The sequence below is a fragment of the Saccostrea cucullata genome, unplaced genomic scaffold (assembly GCF_032062105.1).
Source record: "Saccostrea cucullata isolate Sc308-1 unplaced genomic scaffold, CSIRO_AGI_Scuc_v1 ctg1066, whole genome shotgun sequence".
Lineage (NCBI taxonomy): Eukaryota > Metazoa > Mollusca > Bivalvia > Ostreida > Ostreidae > Saccostrea > Saccostrea cuccullata.
Genome location: NW_026933978.1, coordinates 2,424 through 18,804, shown reverse-complemented (window position 1 = coordinate 18,804; position 16,381 = coordinate 2,424). Strand labels below are relative to the sequence as shown.

Genomic DNA, 16,381 nt, shown 5'->3' with positions numbered 1-16,381 from the left:
CTAAGCATAAAGGAAAACATACGATATCTTGATATTTCAGGGATTGATTATTTATTTATCTGAAACCAAAATCAGAAAAAAAATATATCAATCAGTTCATCAATTTTTTTTTGTGTTAAGTACCTTAATACAGATCTCAACAATCAGGAATTGTTGTCATTTAATCTTCCATTATTATAAGAGACACACTTTTTCCAGAGAAGATAAATTTTATTGGAAAATCTTCTAAAACAAAGAAACCTCTACTAGTCAAGCGAACTGTTTTAATTTGAAATTAAATGGAAGTCAAAAGAGTTGAGACCCCTAATCATACCTGTAGAGCGATCTTTCAGTGATAATGCTTTATAATTAGCCGACGTTGAGTTTAAAGTTTATCGATCAGCACGTCAAGCTTTAATGCACAGTAAAGGATTATTTGTGCAGCTATGGAAATCGTTGTTTAACAGCACAGGGTCTTTTACGACTTAGATTGTACAGGTTCAACTCTTTATGATTCGACACAAGCAGTAAGTACCTATCATGCATTATTAATGTAAGTGCAACCTGAATCAAATTATGCGTCAATTTTTTTTTCTATTAATGTTATCCCTTTAAAGAAAATTGTTGCATTTTGCACTTAAGGGTCTCTCTTGTTTTATACTTGTGGGTCAAGGTCCTTTTATTGCTGTAAAATTTGTTGAGTAAGATATTATTTTAAATAATACAGGTGGTAATAGAAATAGGTTGGTAGGTTGGTCAAAAATTTCATTTCTTAAAAACGACTTCAACATTTCTATTCATGGGGTTAAAAAAAAAACAGGAAAAAAATTGTCCACTGGAAAATGAAAAAGGGTCTTTAGTCGTGCCAATTTATCCAGTCGGTTGGAGAGGAGAAAGAGACAAACCTTTTTAAAGATGGCTAAATATTGCTCAGAATATTGGCAATTCGGATAGGTTATATTTATTGGAAATATATTTGTAGCAATGAGAACACATTTGATAAGTTTTATTTTTTTTTCAAAATAAGAGAGCTATAAATGGGAGAGGAAAAACCATTAAAAGTTGGGGACATCATTCGGAAGTTTTCGAGGTTAGTGTTTTTCTTTTGCACAATAAACAATCTCTTGATGTTTCCTTTGTTATATGTATAGTCATATTTTTTCCGATGCACCAGAATTATTTGAGGTATGAATGAAATGATAGTTACCTATGGAAAAACATACTGATTTAACCTGAGTTGAAACAATTTACGCTTTTTTAGAAGCGATGTATAAAAAAGGCGCAAAGAGTTCCAAATCAGGTTATACCAGATAAGTATAACTTACGTGGCTATAAAATTCACTCCTATTATCTAATCTTCCTTCATAAAGTGTAGAAATTTAATATTTCAAATTGATTTTATTTAACCGCACAAAAATACGCTTTTGGTGCAAATCATTGTAAACCTAAGAAACCTAGGTTATACAATTAGGTCTATTCTTGTGGAATCAAATGATGCGTAACAACCATTATTAAAAGATTTTTACATGAAAAAATTAATTAGATGATAGTGATATTATTGATAATGGAATAGATGATCATGAGCATATGAAAACGAGGATATTTTATGAAATATATCAATTATCAAAATATCTATAAAATTGTATAAAATATAAAAATTATCTAAAAATGTCTTAAATTCTATAAAAAATATTTATCAATCTCTTAATATTGATAATCATCAAGAATGATGAATATACATTTGTTTTTATCTCTCTTTTCTTCTTAATATATAAAACGGAGCAGTCAGTCGGATTTAACCACAGACAGCAAAGCACAAGCTACGCAACACAGGTTTGTAAGCCTCATTTTATTCTAGTTATTCATTATATGGATAAAAAAAACTTGAGCTATTGATTTATCAAACAATTAATTCATTAAGTGTTAGCAGCATGCTGCCAACGTGCAGGATTTTATGTTAAAAAAATCAATAAACCATGTATTTTCTAACATATTAACATGCACCACTACAGTGCAATTGAACACTATAGAACAAAATTTTAAAAAAAGCATTTACACTGCTCAATTTCAAATTTTAGTCATATGTCCCTGAATCATTTTTAAAAGTAGAGTACATAAACATGCTTTTACTGTTAAATCACATATTTTTGTGGGGTCAAAGTTTCGCTGTTTGAGGAAAAAAAACTTGTTTTGAGTGGATTTGATTTTGTGGATAAATAATTGTTGAGTAGTTATATGTGCAACATTTTATATTTTATGGTGGACATGAATAGCTGTGTCTCTTCATAACTTGAAAACAACTAAGTAAACGAGAATTTATGATTTCAAGTTAAAAGTATTTTAAACAATTGATTTATTGATGAAACGCAGGGTCCTATATGCAGAATAGAAAACATTCATTTATACATATTGTATAAATAACCGACTTATAATTTTTACAAAATGTAATTTAAGTTTATTTATTTAAAAGGCATTTTGTTGATCTAATTTCTTTCCTCCTTTTACAGAAAAAATCAACCGGCTCATGAATTTCCCGCACACACTTCTCAAGTGTATGTATGTTTTTTGCTTTGTTTAATCTTTAACCAGCCACGGTAGCCTAGCAATAAAAAACTCGCAATGTGATCAGGGGTCTGGAAGTGTTCTAATTTACTGCGTTATATCAAACATACGACGTGAACAAAGAGACTGACTTTCCTTCTCCAACAGTATTAAAACTGAAAGTCAAAGTCCCTTGTCACTGTAGGTTTTGGTATGATAAAGAACACAAAGTGCAATACAGAGTTTTAATGCTTTATAATGGTCTAAAGTTAAGTCTTAATCAGCTTTTCTATTTGATATCATAAGATAGAAATTTCTTGATATCATTAGATAGAACCTTCCATTTTAGGACTCAGGCACAGGTGGCAAAGATTTCGGAACCTTCCGTAGAACAGAGTGTTTCAAGTGAACCTATTGATATAAATGACTTGAGAAAGAAAAAACCTCATATTTCATTCAAACCATTTTTTGAGACTCCTTTCACAGAGAAATTAGAAAAGGTAAGTAATGCATGATATATCGACAGTTGCACTATACAGCAAAAGCTCAAAATCATTGAAATAGGTCATTTAAGGGGAGAAAGGGCACATGTCACATGACTCAAAAGACAGATTACGTCAGATTCTCTGCAGATGAACATGTTAAACGTTATTCTTATGAACAATCCTTTGTGAACTTTTATTTCCCGCACTCGGGAAAATATAAAAACGTGAAGCGTTTTATCATCCTTACATCTTATTAAACAATATCCTGTGCGGTATAGTGATATCAAACATATTTATTATTTGTGCATTAAAAACCTGTATTAATGGACCTGTAGACATGAAGTGTCGAAATTTAATTTAAACACTATATAGGGCGAAATTTATTCGGCGACACCGTATAAATCAGTCAAGAAATCTCAGGAGAGGACCCTTTTGAAATATAAAATACATAATAAACCAGGTACATAAAAAATTCGAAAAAAAATCATTGACTGCAATTTTTTCAGCTAAAGGAGCTGTTCCTCCTTAAAAGAACAGCTGATACATTACACCATAAAACAAATAAAATAAAATTTGTTTATTTTCTTCAGTACACAATAAATTTGTGACGAGTATATTGCTATAAAAATTGATCAATAAATGATACAGTTCGAATTTTTGAAATGGCATAGATTTCATAGAATTTGGAGTAAAATATTGTAAATTAAACTGTGAAATACTCTAAACGAAGTATTGTTGATAACGCAGTACAGTTAATGCACGCAAAGGAAATGATATTTTTTAATTAAAGATGTACTCATAATCTGGATGGCGATTATTTTTAGTACATCATTTATATCTGATAATTGTAATTATGGTTATTAACTACATATTGAGGACGATCAGATTTTATATTTAGATATGTCACGTGATCCGACAGTCACGTGATTTTAGCACATTTACCTGCAGTATTGAGGTTACCTATAGTGCACTAGTGCATGGGCATATTGATATAGTTATTTTTTTTTTCAAGATTTCATCAGGATTGAAGCACTTTTCAGATGCCTTAATACTTCTAAAGTTCATTTATAAAAGTTTACTATGAATCATTCAGTGTATTTCTTTGCACTAGATCGATTTATGAAGACCCCAAAATTACTCTCTGATTAGTCCAAAATATCTGAAGTATTTTAGGCTTTTTTATGATTTGAAATTTTACGTGCCAGGAAAACGTCTGAACCGGCACCATTACTAAAAACTTGGAAATCATCACCAATTTTCAAATTTTGTTATCTCATTGACTTTCTTATCAATATTTTATTTTAGAATCAAAATATTTTAATATCTCCTATAATAACCGCTCGTAATGACTAGATAAGCCTTACCTAATGAACAAAGCGTTTTTCGGTTTATGCCATTGTAAAGAATTGTGTATGCATTCCGATGGTCTAGAAGGATTGTTACGTCATTCATGTTACAACGTTATGCAATGGCTTCATAGATTCAACTGAAAAGATGTGACCAAGTCAGCTACATATAGCTCGATTTAGATATCAAATGTAATATATGTAGCAGGAAAAAATACATTTTATCTCCTTGAAATATGATTGTGATATTTGGGCTCAGGTCAAACTATGATGAAGGGATCGGCAACGCTTGTACTCTATCCTTGCCTTACGAAAACTTTGTGGTACCCAAATTCAATATCCATGTGTCGTATATTGTTCTAATTTCCTATTTTGCTCTAATGAAGTATTCAAAATCAAATTCCATCACACAATACACAATAGGAGCAGAGCAAACAAGGACCTCCAAAACATCAGAGGTGGGATCAGGTGCCATGGAGAAGAGGGCATCTACTGCCGACCGGTCATACCCGCCGAAGGCTCTTTGTCATAATCGGGATATAACGGAAAAATCGTCGTCAATTCAGTGTATAAATAACGGACTTAAATTTAGTAACGAAAACGTGTGTCACAATTTGACTCAATGATAAATTGCATTTGGTGACAAGGTCAGATTGATTGCATATATTCCTCTCGAGAATTTTTCAATTATATGAAGACGCCACCACTTGCCGATGGAGAGCTGCAAATTTTGTCTTATACTCGACACTCAGGGCCATTGAGCAGGGAGGGATCTTTTTCATGCCAACACCTACTGCGACACGGGACCTTGGTTTATATGATGTCATCCGAAGGACCCGGTCACCATGTCCAAAAGTTGATTCGAACCCGCGAGGTAAGGATCAACTCCTTACTTCGCGAGACAAGGTCATAGCATCAACCATAGAACTTACGAAATGATTACTTTAAACGAGACATTTGATATTATTGTTTCATCAAATTCTTTGTCAATTATTTACCTCGTTCTAAAAGTTACATGTATTCATACGTAGAGCATGCCCTTGCATATCGAATCAACTGAGTGATATAAACTCCATTTGCAGGTATTAAAGGTATAACGCTGCATAAGTAAGGAAGGTTTTACGATAGAAATTTTATTCATCACGTTTATCATAGAACATGGTCGTTAGATTACCATAAACGTCATTTTCAAGTAAAATATCTATCCAGGTATGAAACAGAAGTGTCAGATTTTGTGGTATTTTTTGTCTCAAGCTCACCATGAAATATTTTATCGACATAGATATGAAAACGATCATTGTTAATAGACAATATGTCGTCGATATACCGGTATCTAAATGTCGATTTGAAGGCCACAACAAGTGTTTTTTTCTTTTCACGTATAAGATTTTGCATAAGTTCTGCTTCATTTAAAGCAAGTTGTAAATTATAATTCAAATCTGATTGAAAATTGTCGCAGACAATTGTCACTTTAAATATCATCGTTAACATTCTTAATTGAAACATGTTAAACTTATACTTTTATTTAAATTTGATTACCAAAAAAGAAAAATCTACTACCATACCATGTATTTATCCCTAAAAAAACAAGTCATAAATACCTATATGTATAATTTGTGACAATAAAAAACTTAAATGACAGAAGATACCTTATTTTCAAATGGGATGTATTGTACATGTATATTTCACATTAATTAACTAAACTCTTCCAGGCAGAATGACTCGACATCTGTTAGACAATTACATGTGTCACGCTATGTAAAAATGTACTTTGAATTTGAGGATTTAATCCGGTTTTCTTTCACTTAATAAATTTCTACATTCAGATCTTGGACAAGTCGAGCAAAGATCTGAAATCGCCTGATGGCCTCAAAAAACAAACAAGGTATGGGTTTGAGCTGATCATAAACTAACCTTATACCTGTGTACTCATATTTCTTTTTTAACTTGCTAAATGAATGCGAATATTTTTTTTCAATCACATGCAATGTAAGCCTATTTCAGTAATGTGTTGTGTACTTTAGGTCACATTATCCGACTTGTGTATTTTTCCTAATATCGTAAATGTATAAATGTTAGACTAAATAAATCCGCTCTGCTATTTTGGAAGAACTTTTTAGACCAATATTTCCAATGTCTTATTTATTTTTGAACATTCATTTCATAAACAGTACGGTTATACTTCACAACTAGTATCATTTTCCTATTTAAATCATGTGCATGTTTATCAAAACGAGCTTCTCATCCACTACTAGACATGGCTTTCAACAGAATGCTTCGAGGGAAATACAGGAAGAAACTCTTACACATTCACCAGAGCCAGAGAAAATATCTAAACAGCAAATTTTAACTAAAACTCCTGCAAGCAAAGTCAGTGAACATGGTTTAGAGTTACCACCAAAAACCTGTCCAGGATTTCATCGGCAAGTATCGGAAATGGAGTTTGTATCCGAGCATTGGAATTTCATTAATTTGTTATCGATTTGGATTTAACAAAACTGATGATACTTTAAAGTGAAGGAAGATTCGAAGCTATACATTCAATTCCTTAAATAAGGAACTGATTATTTTCCCTCAACGATTTTCTTGTTAACAAATAGTTCTAGTTCTATTGAAGAAAAAAAATGTTGTTTTCTTTTCCTGCAAAAATGTATTCAATGTCTAATTCAATCAATCAAAATAATAGATACATGTATATGCATTCGAGAAACTTGTGTCGACGGCTTGGTACAGTTGGTAGTGGGTACAATGCTAATGTTATTCGAAGTTATAAAAAATAAATCAACACAAATTAACAGTGTATTGAAACGTACGTTAAATTTTTTACATTGTAAAATACATAAACATGTATATAATGTGAGCTTTGTTGACCATCTGGCACGATGTTTTTGCATTTTTGGATTTTAGAAGAATGAGTGCGTTTTTGAATCGCTGTTTTATAATGTTACTTACTCCTTTAGTGGGACAAATCTTTTTTTTTCGAGCAGTAGACTTAAATGCACTTAAATTGTATTCTGTGCTGTAAGATTGAACGTTAGTCTTCACAAAATCAATTAGCATGTATATCGGTATATTATAATCATACACTGATAAAGATTTCAGTTTGAGAGTAGACGGAAAAATAATTTCTACCACCCTACCATATAAGACATGGTTAAGCTTTTTTTTTACCTTCGAAATATCTTGCAATTGAAGTGTACTCCTTAATTGGTTTATCTTGTTCTTCACAATTTAGTCAATTAATCAAAAAAGGACTTACAAGGAATAAAAATGATATTCAGAAGCTGATAATTACCATGTTTGATGACTTAATGAAGATCATTGAAAGTAAGGAATATGATACAAACCTAAGACAATGCCTGGAAAAAGCATCTCCAGATTATATGACGTCTATTGCTAAACGAAAGAAGGATATTATGAGATCAGATCATGGCATTGTTGTAGCAGGTACAGTTTAACTTTTTTCATAACATTCGAATGCCTCAATCTTCAGTTATATTTGAAGCAAGAATATTTGAAACTTTAATAAGTTTCAAATATCAAAGTACAATAGGTGGCATTAGTACAAAATTCCAAACTGCAGTGTTTATAGTAAGTGATCATTTTGAAAATCATTAGAAGTCCTTAAATGTTATCGTTTTATTTATGTTTTTCTGAATACATTCTGAAATTTAAAGGAAAACGTGATAATAATGCTCATTAATTTATAATAATATTCGAAGACAAATGGTACATATAGAACCGTAGATTGATCTTATCAAGCATTTTATGAACCCTATTTAAAAGAATACAATTAATGTTTTCTTTTATATCAGCCTGAAATTCTCTTAACAGGAGAAACAAGCGCGGGAAAATCCACCCTTATTAACAAAATACTAGAAATGAGAATTTTCAAAGGCAGAAACATGGAATCTACATCAACAGTCTGCAAATTACGAAACTCTGACAAAGTTGTGATAAAAACTGAGTCAGAAAATGGTGAGGTTGAGCGTATAGATATGAGTGACATTGATGTACTAACAAAGGAAGGGGAAAAAACTCTTCGAGATACTTTGAAAAATCTTACAGATATGACCATTGAAAAAGGCAGTAGGAAGTATAAAAGTGTGGATATTGGATTACCACTATCTTTTTTAAAGGTATTTATAATAATACATCAAATCATATCTTTACGTTTAGAAATGAAAAGTTTTTTTTCTTACTATTATATATTGAATACAATGAATACAAAAATTAAAACCTATTAATATTCCATTCATTATTATCTCCCAGGGTAACACAATAATGGTGGATGCACCAGGCATCGGAGGCTCAGGAAAAGTCAGTCAAAAGTTAATGGAATACTTGCCAAATGCTGTTTCTTTCATATTTGTGATCAATATAGCAAGTGCAGGGGGGATGCAAAGAGACAGGGTAATTTTCTTAAATAATAAATAAAACCTTACATCATAACTGTAGCTACAGTACTACTCTTTTAAAGGGGCAAAATTAAAAATTTTTGTAAACTATGACGTTTAATCAACTTTAAAAAAGTCATTTATTTATCTATCAACAAAAACTTCGCCTAAAATTTACCCTGCAGAAGAGTAGTACCGTAGTTACCGTGAAAGGGCTAATTAGAAATTGATATGGACATTTTGTAGTATGCATTCGAAAAGAGGTTATTTGAGAATGAATGTAACAAGCAGTAATCATGCTAGAGTCCATCAGAATTATACATTTTTTGAGAAGTATATGCATAGACCTTTTAAAAAGAGTTAGGTTTAATAGAGCTTACCCAATGGCTATGTATATGCAAACCTACAATTCCGAAGAAAATTCAGTGTGATAATGAAAGGCTAAAATTTTTTAAGAGAAGCATAAGTAATCATTCGACCCATCGATTGTTTTTGCGACATTTATTGTACTTAGATCTTGCGAAATGTTGACTTTACACAAGATTGCTAATGTTTTGTACTAGAGCGTATTTTCCGAGCCGACTTTACAGAAGAAATTGTAATCAGTAGCATTTATACGTTTGATCTTGCGAATTTTTTACCTTGGAGAAAATATGTTGAGGATAAAGCAATTATTAGAATAATAAATCGTTAGTTTCCCTTGAATGTTCTTTTTTATTTTAATTTATAAAACCTGCAAATATTTAATTGATTAAAAGTAATCCGCATGTTCTCTAATATCTAGTTCAATGGGATACATCCAAACAACAAATAATTAATATGATAATTGTTAGCTGATTAAAAAAGTCATGGGTATCTCTGAATGTAAAAAAAATTCAAAGGTGTTCTTTTCAAGTTGAAAATTGTGAATAAATTCTGTTTTTTTAAGAAAACAGAAATCGTTTCACCAGATTGCAATTCAAAGAGATTTTCAAGAGACCTATCTCCAAAGATATTGCAAATAAGATTCTGAAGTATTATTTAGATATCAGCTCCAAAGGACAGATAAATTATCAGGATATTTTCATCAATTAAGGTTTGCAGATGACCATTGATGCAAAAAAAAAAAAAAATAAATAAATAAAAAAATAAATAAAAATAAAATACAAATCATATTTTACACACCCCATATTAATGCAAGACTGTTCTGTTTAAGTGTCGAAGCCATGATACTAATATTCGTAAAAGTATTTTTTGTCATAACGAGTTTTGCAGAATAGCGACTTACATTTAAAGTGTGGGGATTTTATTTGACCGTACTAAAATATTAGTGCAAAATTCAAATTAATTTTTGTAGATAAAGGCTTGCGAATATATTTGGTAACATTAACAAAGAAATACCAGTGTTTTTCTTTTTTCCACAATCAATTATTTCAGTTTAGTATCATAATGCAGTGTGAAATGCTTACTCCTCCATGAACCTAATCCTACCTCTGATGTTTTAGATATATTTTAGATATTTTGGGCTATGTCAATGAATCTTTTAGTTCAATTACTGTTTGATATGTTCATGATTTATTTTTCTTTGTTATACTTCATATCGCTTGCCGATTATTTAAAATAGCTGTTAAGTCATTTTTATATATATTTACGTATAACGACAGAAATTATACGTATCAATCTTCCATCGTTTCAAGTTTAACAAATATATATTCATTATTGTTAACATAAATCAAATAATATATTTATTTCCCAATTTTTAAATGAATATTGGATATATGTTTAAACAAAAAAACAAAGATTGCACTAAAATTTCTCATAGCTTCCAGAAATACTAAGAGCAATTACAAACTTACAAATGGATGATGAAATGCCTTGTTTTGATCAACGAAGTGTTATCTTCATAACAAACAAATGGGATTCCATTAAGAAAGACCCAGAGGACAGCAGCGATGAGGATGAGGTCGAAAAAACATGGAAAAAATTATCAGAAAGAATAAAGAGACACTGGCCTTCAGTCAGAAAAGAAAATATCTTCAGAATGAATCTAACAGATGTAAGTTATGTTACACTGGTTTTCCTCTTAGAATAGAAAATATTACATTTTCTATCAATGTTAGATCATCTAAAATATGCAAATAGATTAATATTTATTAATATAAAATATATTTATAGAATTTTTTAATATTATTTCTGTTGCTGTTTTCATGATTATTTTTAAGAAAATCTATTTAAGAAATCACTGTCTTGTTTGTTGGGTAATTGCCAGAGGGTCAAGGAGAGTTGGAAACATGGGCTAATTTCCATACCGAACAAAGCCCATTGTGGATAAATTATCCAAGATTTCCAACTATTGTTGATGACCCTTGCATACCCAACAAACTAGACATTTAATTCTTATATTAACATTTATGTGTATTAAAATTATAAATATAAATTAAACAAAAAATCATCTCTGATAGATTTAAAACACAACTGGCCATACATGTTAATTTCAATTGTCCCCGCCAAGTGAAGTCAGACACAAAAAAAAGCTTTTTGCGTAACTTTATGAAGATTTTATTGATAATGACCGCAAATTACGATACATTCCATAAAAAATATACATAGCAAAATCATTATATTCAAATATGACTACTGTCATCAGTATAGCAATCGGTATTAAGAAAAACTAAGTAGAAATCATACCAAAAATAGCAAAAAAAATACTTGCATCCTTATCATTTTATTATATGAAAAACAAAAAAAAAAATCATTAAAAACTTTATTGAAAATGTTTATTATAACATTTTATGTTTGATCGTGTACACTATCGGCGACCTTTAATGACCGCGATTTCTTACAAAACTTTAATATTTTCAAATAGTACATTTCAACCAAAATAAACAACTATCACAATCACTAAGCAATTTATATCAAATATACTGAGCACCAACTTACTAGTATTTTTCTAAACTTAAAAAAACTGTAAAATATTATTAATTTATATATATATTTCTTTTTTATTGTCTTTAGGTATATCAAAAGGAAACTGCAACCCTAGAGTTTAATCAGTTTCGAAGGTGTTTAGAAAAGATGGTGATGGAAAACGAAAATATAAGAACCACAGAACATTTTAGGTATTAATTTCAGACCTTTTCTTTGAACTCACTTCAGTAGATTTTATAAGGATGCCTCAACACAGGTTACGCTAGCTTTTCTTTTGAACACTTTTTGGGTTTATGTATTTAAATATGTATGTATGTATGGATGGAACGATGGAGTATTGGACGGATTGAAATTAAAAAAAAGATGGAGAGAAAGAGAGGGAGAGGGGGAATTAGGAATTGTAGAGTATAGGAAAGTATATTGGTATGTGTTGATGCTTACACACACCACAAAATCAACTCAGTTGTTTTGTACTTTATTTCAGATATCTATATACACTGTTGGATGATGTATGCACAGGGGTTCGCACTAGACAAGAACTTGTCAAAAAATCCAAAGATGAACAAGAGAAAAAGAGAAAAGAGCATCAAATGCAGATTGATTCGCTCAGAGAAAAATGCAAAACGGTATTCAAATCATATGTTACAGAAATTTCAGTAACTTTATTGAAAGCCACTCGGTATTTCATGGACTCTATGGCTATTATATTGACCTAGTTAGAAAGCATGACTAATCATAGGTTTGTATCTTTTCTAAATAATTGTATACCGGATGTAAGGTCTTTGTTTTTTAACTTTAGACTTTGAATAGGGTTATTAAAAACATGAAAATCACCTTGCCTTTGACCGGATAAAATGCGAGAGCTTACTCCTTACTGCTACTGACCCACTCTTGATTTGCCAGGGGTCCATATTTTATGCCCTCATCACAAAATTGTATTTCTTTTTGTTGTTGTTGATTTTTTGAAGTTTGATTATTATACAATCATAGCCTTTTGATGAGGTAAATCCCTAGATATAAAGACATATAGTGCGAGGTCAATATGCTTCTCCTAAGGTCTATATATCTAGGGATTGTGCCGAATCAAAAGGATACAATTGTTTTATTTTTTTTTATCAGTTAATAAGAAATGTCTTAAAACCATTCTTTCTAACAATAGTACGTTCTTACATGTATATAAGACATTGTTATGTCATTTGCATTATGACGTCACAGTAATGAATACCAAAGGCAGTATCCGTTTTTAGAAACATCCAGTTTATAAAGACTATTGTGATGTCAGCACTATTGCTGCTTCACAGAAAAACGTTTTCAATTTTAGAAAACAGCAGGTTTTTAAAATAGAAACATCCAGTCTATAACACTTTTTATGCTTGACCATGTTATCTATTTTGAGCCAATCAAATAGTTGAAACAATAAAGAAAAATGATGATGTTTTTTTATACAAACCATTTACCATTTAGATGGGAATTGGAATTTGCAAATCATTTCTATCATATATTTGGCTATAAAATTAATAGTAGTAACCCGTAGCATTTCACCAACAACCCGTCGTAGGAGGGAAAAATGAAACTGTAAATTAGCGAATATCTTCTTAATGAATTACTTAATTTTGCGTTACGGATGATTTGCAGTTGATAAGACTTTCAGTAATTTCGAGCATCAATTTGTTAGATATTTGTCAACAACGAAAAAAGAAACTTTAGATGCTTAAAGAGAAATAAAGTATTTGAAATAAATAATGGACATTTATTCAACGTATTTTTCATTTCCAGAAAAGCCATTGCTGGCGAAAACGTATTAAAAGTTTTATAGAGCAAGAAGCAAAGGATAGTTTTGAATATATGTCATCGGATAATGGTAAAGAGAGAATCTTGAATCCAAAGGGTTGGGATCCTATAATGGAGGTAACCTATGTTCCAACAACACTAGGTGATGACGTCCAAGCCAGAATTGACCACTACATAAATGAAAGAGTTCGGTCTCCCGAAGTAATTGAGGAGTTCAAGAATATAAAAGATGACATATTGGAATTCTATAAAGAAATTTCGTTCGAAATAGAAAAAATAGAAAACGCATGGACAGGGACTGTCGATGTAAGTTATTCGAAGAGAGAAATAAGTTATAAAGAGGAATCCGTTGCCCCGTATGTTGCAGGGATTATAGCTACGTCTCCAATATGGTTTCCCCTACTGGCAGCAGGAGTTGCCATAGCTGTAGCTTCAGTACCTTTTGCGGCACCTATCATTGCATTTTTAGGCAGAGATAGTAGGAAAAAGAAACTAATAGATAAGGAATATGATAAATGTAAATTAACGTTTAGATCACACATATGCAATTCAATGGAAAGCAACCATGGAGATGCATTGAATAAATTGATATCAAAGATCACGGATGTTATTTTGCAAAGAAGAATAAAATTCATCGAAGAAACGATCAAAGAACTTTCTGAAAACCGGGAGAGAATAATTGCAAACCAAAAGAAGTTAATCAGCCTTGCTGAAAAGCTCAAGTCGATGAAAGATGTTGCAGAAGAAATAAAGCATGCATTAAACAACTGGTCGACTGAGTAAATAAAGTTTTAACACTATCTAGAAACTGATGGTAAAAATATGATTTCCATTAATCGTTACATAAATATTCATGTGTGTGTAGAGTTAACATTAAATTATGTGATCTTTGTTTGAAAAAAAAAACCATGAGTTTGAAATTGATGCATAATGAAACACCTTATAATTTAAGTGTGAAACCTATATACATATATTTTTCATGACTTAGTTTGTAGACTGTTGACTTTCTTATAGAACAATTGAATAAAGGCAAACAAAAAAGTTATTTGATGTAATAAATTTTCCATTTTATTACTTAAGAGACTACAAATTGTTTGTGTTTACATGTAGCACATAGATATATGTAAAGTCCGACCTGCATCTAAGGCACATTTTGTTGTTTTTTTTTAAACACATCTTGCATTGCCACGTATAAACATGCAATAGATGAAAACCTAATTAAAGGTTAAATTTACAGAGAAATGATTTTCTCATATGTTGGATGGGACAAATGTTACAGTACATATATACTGCATTTAAATTATCCCTGAATAGATAAGGTATTTGGTATGCAGATTAAAAATGTATATAGTATTCTTAAATTCATTTTCAGTAGAGTTAAAACCTATCATCAAAGGATGTTTGGAGCATGCAATGGTAAAGTTCCCTATGTTAATATAGATAGTTTTAATTTATATATATATATCTCCAATTATGATTTTGTTTTCCGAATGATAATAATCGAACTCACTTACTGTGAGTTCTTTTTATTTTAACATTTGCTTGTCTTGAATATTTTGGTTGAGAAAAGTTGTTTACATTGAAATTGAAAATTTAAATATTAATTCATTTTGAAGTATATTGACCACAGAATTTTTTGGTTTCAAATAAAATTTATTAAATCAATAAATTGGATTAAAATGAGAGTGTATTGTTTTGATAAAGGTTAAATAATGGTCACTGCATTGCGATATATGGACGTAGATGGATGTAGGTGACTGATAATCCAGCTACATGAAACTCATTTAGAACTCACAACGAAAAGAACTCACCAAGCACAAACCAAATCTGTTGACAAAAACAATAAATTAATGTTTAATCTGACAATTACAGTCATCAATCGAACAGGGAAGAGGGATTCCAATCAAAATCTCACAAAGTTTTACTTAAACGAAGTTGCGTTTTCATATGATAAAATAGATTCATTTGGTCAATCAGATGAAGAGTTTGATGAAACCAGTCTGAGTGAACTCCAAAGTGTAAATGGTAACAAAATGAAAATTAAGTTGACATTCACAGCAAACTGTTCTCAGGTAAATACGACAATCAAAGTTTGATAAATAGTACATTCAACAATGTTGTATGCAGTATTATACATAATAAAACAGAATTTCATTAATAATACAGTCTACAATATACAATTATATAAGTGCTTTTTATTATAAATTTTCTTGACTTGATTTTAAAACTTTGAAGTGATGGAGATAAACAAAACACAATATTGAAAAGAATTTTGAAATATTTTGGTTTTGTGCCACACAAGTTTTTCAGATCTTAGATTGTATGAATTGGATGACAAATAGGTAATATAACAATCAAAGTTTGCACCCCTTTATCATGCAGAATTCCCGAAATGTGCTTTAGATAAACAAAACATAAAACATTTGCTAACAATTTTATTGCAAAAAAAAGAAAAATTAAAAGAAATTTCAAAATTCGTGAAAAATAAATCTGTGAAAGAAAAATTTAGTTTACATTTCTTAAAAATAATCTTTTGTGAAAAGTTGCCCTGTGACGCATTTTTAAAACGTCTGCTCTAGAGTCGTAAACTAAGGAGTGGATCCTATAGTCAGTGGTTCGAATCCCACTGTGGGACGTGGAGACCGGTCCTTTGGATAAGACCGTAATAACTGAGGTCCTGTGTGGCAGTAGATGCTGACACAAGAAAAAGATCCCTCAAAGCTCAATGACCGCAATTGCCGAGTAGAGGAGAGAATTTGCAGCTCTCCACCGGAAAATGCTGGCGTCTCTATTTAAGTAAAAAATTCTCGAGAAGGAGATTAAACAACATATAATCAATCAATAAATATTTGAAAAAAAATGTTTGGATTAAGAGTACATGTAGCAAAGGTAAAAATACCTAAGAACTTAGACTGGAAAATCGCACATTCCAAAA

The 16,381-nt window shown here is 30.7% G+C and overlaps 1 protein-coding gene and 1 long non-coding RNA gene across 3 annotated transcripts; both read left to right on the top strand.

The window, feature by feature from the left end:
- The first annotated feature begins 2,875 nt into the window (after positions 1 to 2,875).
- On the top strand, positions 2,876 to 6,777 carry LOC134239724 (uncharacterized). The gene is made up of 3 exons (XR_009986280.1): positions 2,876 to 3,020; positions 6,178 to 6,236; positions 6,607 to 6,777. It is a non-coding gene; the product is annotated as an uncharacterized LOC134239724 (long non-coding RNA).
- Positions 6,778 to 7,591: 814 nt separating this feature from the next.
- Positions 7,592 to 14,330, top strand: LOC134239723 (uncharacterized). 2 transcript variants are annotated; one of them, XM_062721876.1, is made up of 7 exons: positions 7,592 to 7,798; positions 8,186 to 8,490; positions 8,624 to 8,764; positions 10,550 to 10,783; positions 11,743 to 11,846; positions 12,140 to 12,281; positions 13,432 to 14,330. In XM_062721876.1, the coding sequence occupies exons 1-7, from the start codon at positions 7,648 to 7,650 to the stop codon at positions 14,227 to 14,229; spliced, it is 1,875 nt and encodes a 624-aa protein (XP_062577860.1). In that variant the 5' UTR covers positions 7,592 to 7,647; the 3' UTR covers positions 14,230 to 14,330. The 2 variants fall into 2 exon arrangements, with proteins under 2 accessions (XP_062577860.1, XP_062577861.1); XM_062721877.1 differs by lacking the exon at positions 10,550 to 10,783.
- The last annotated feature ends 2,051 nt before the right edge of the window (positions 14,331 to 16,381 follow it).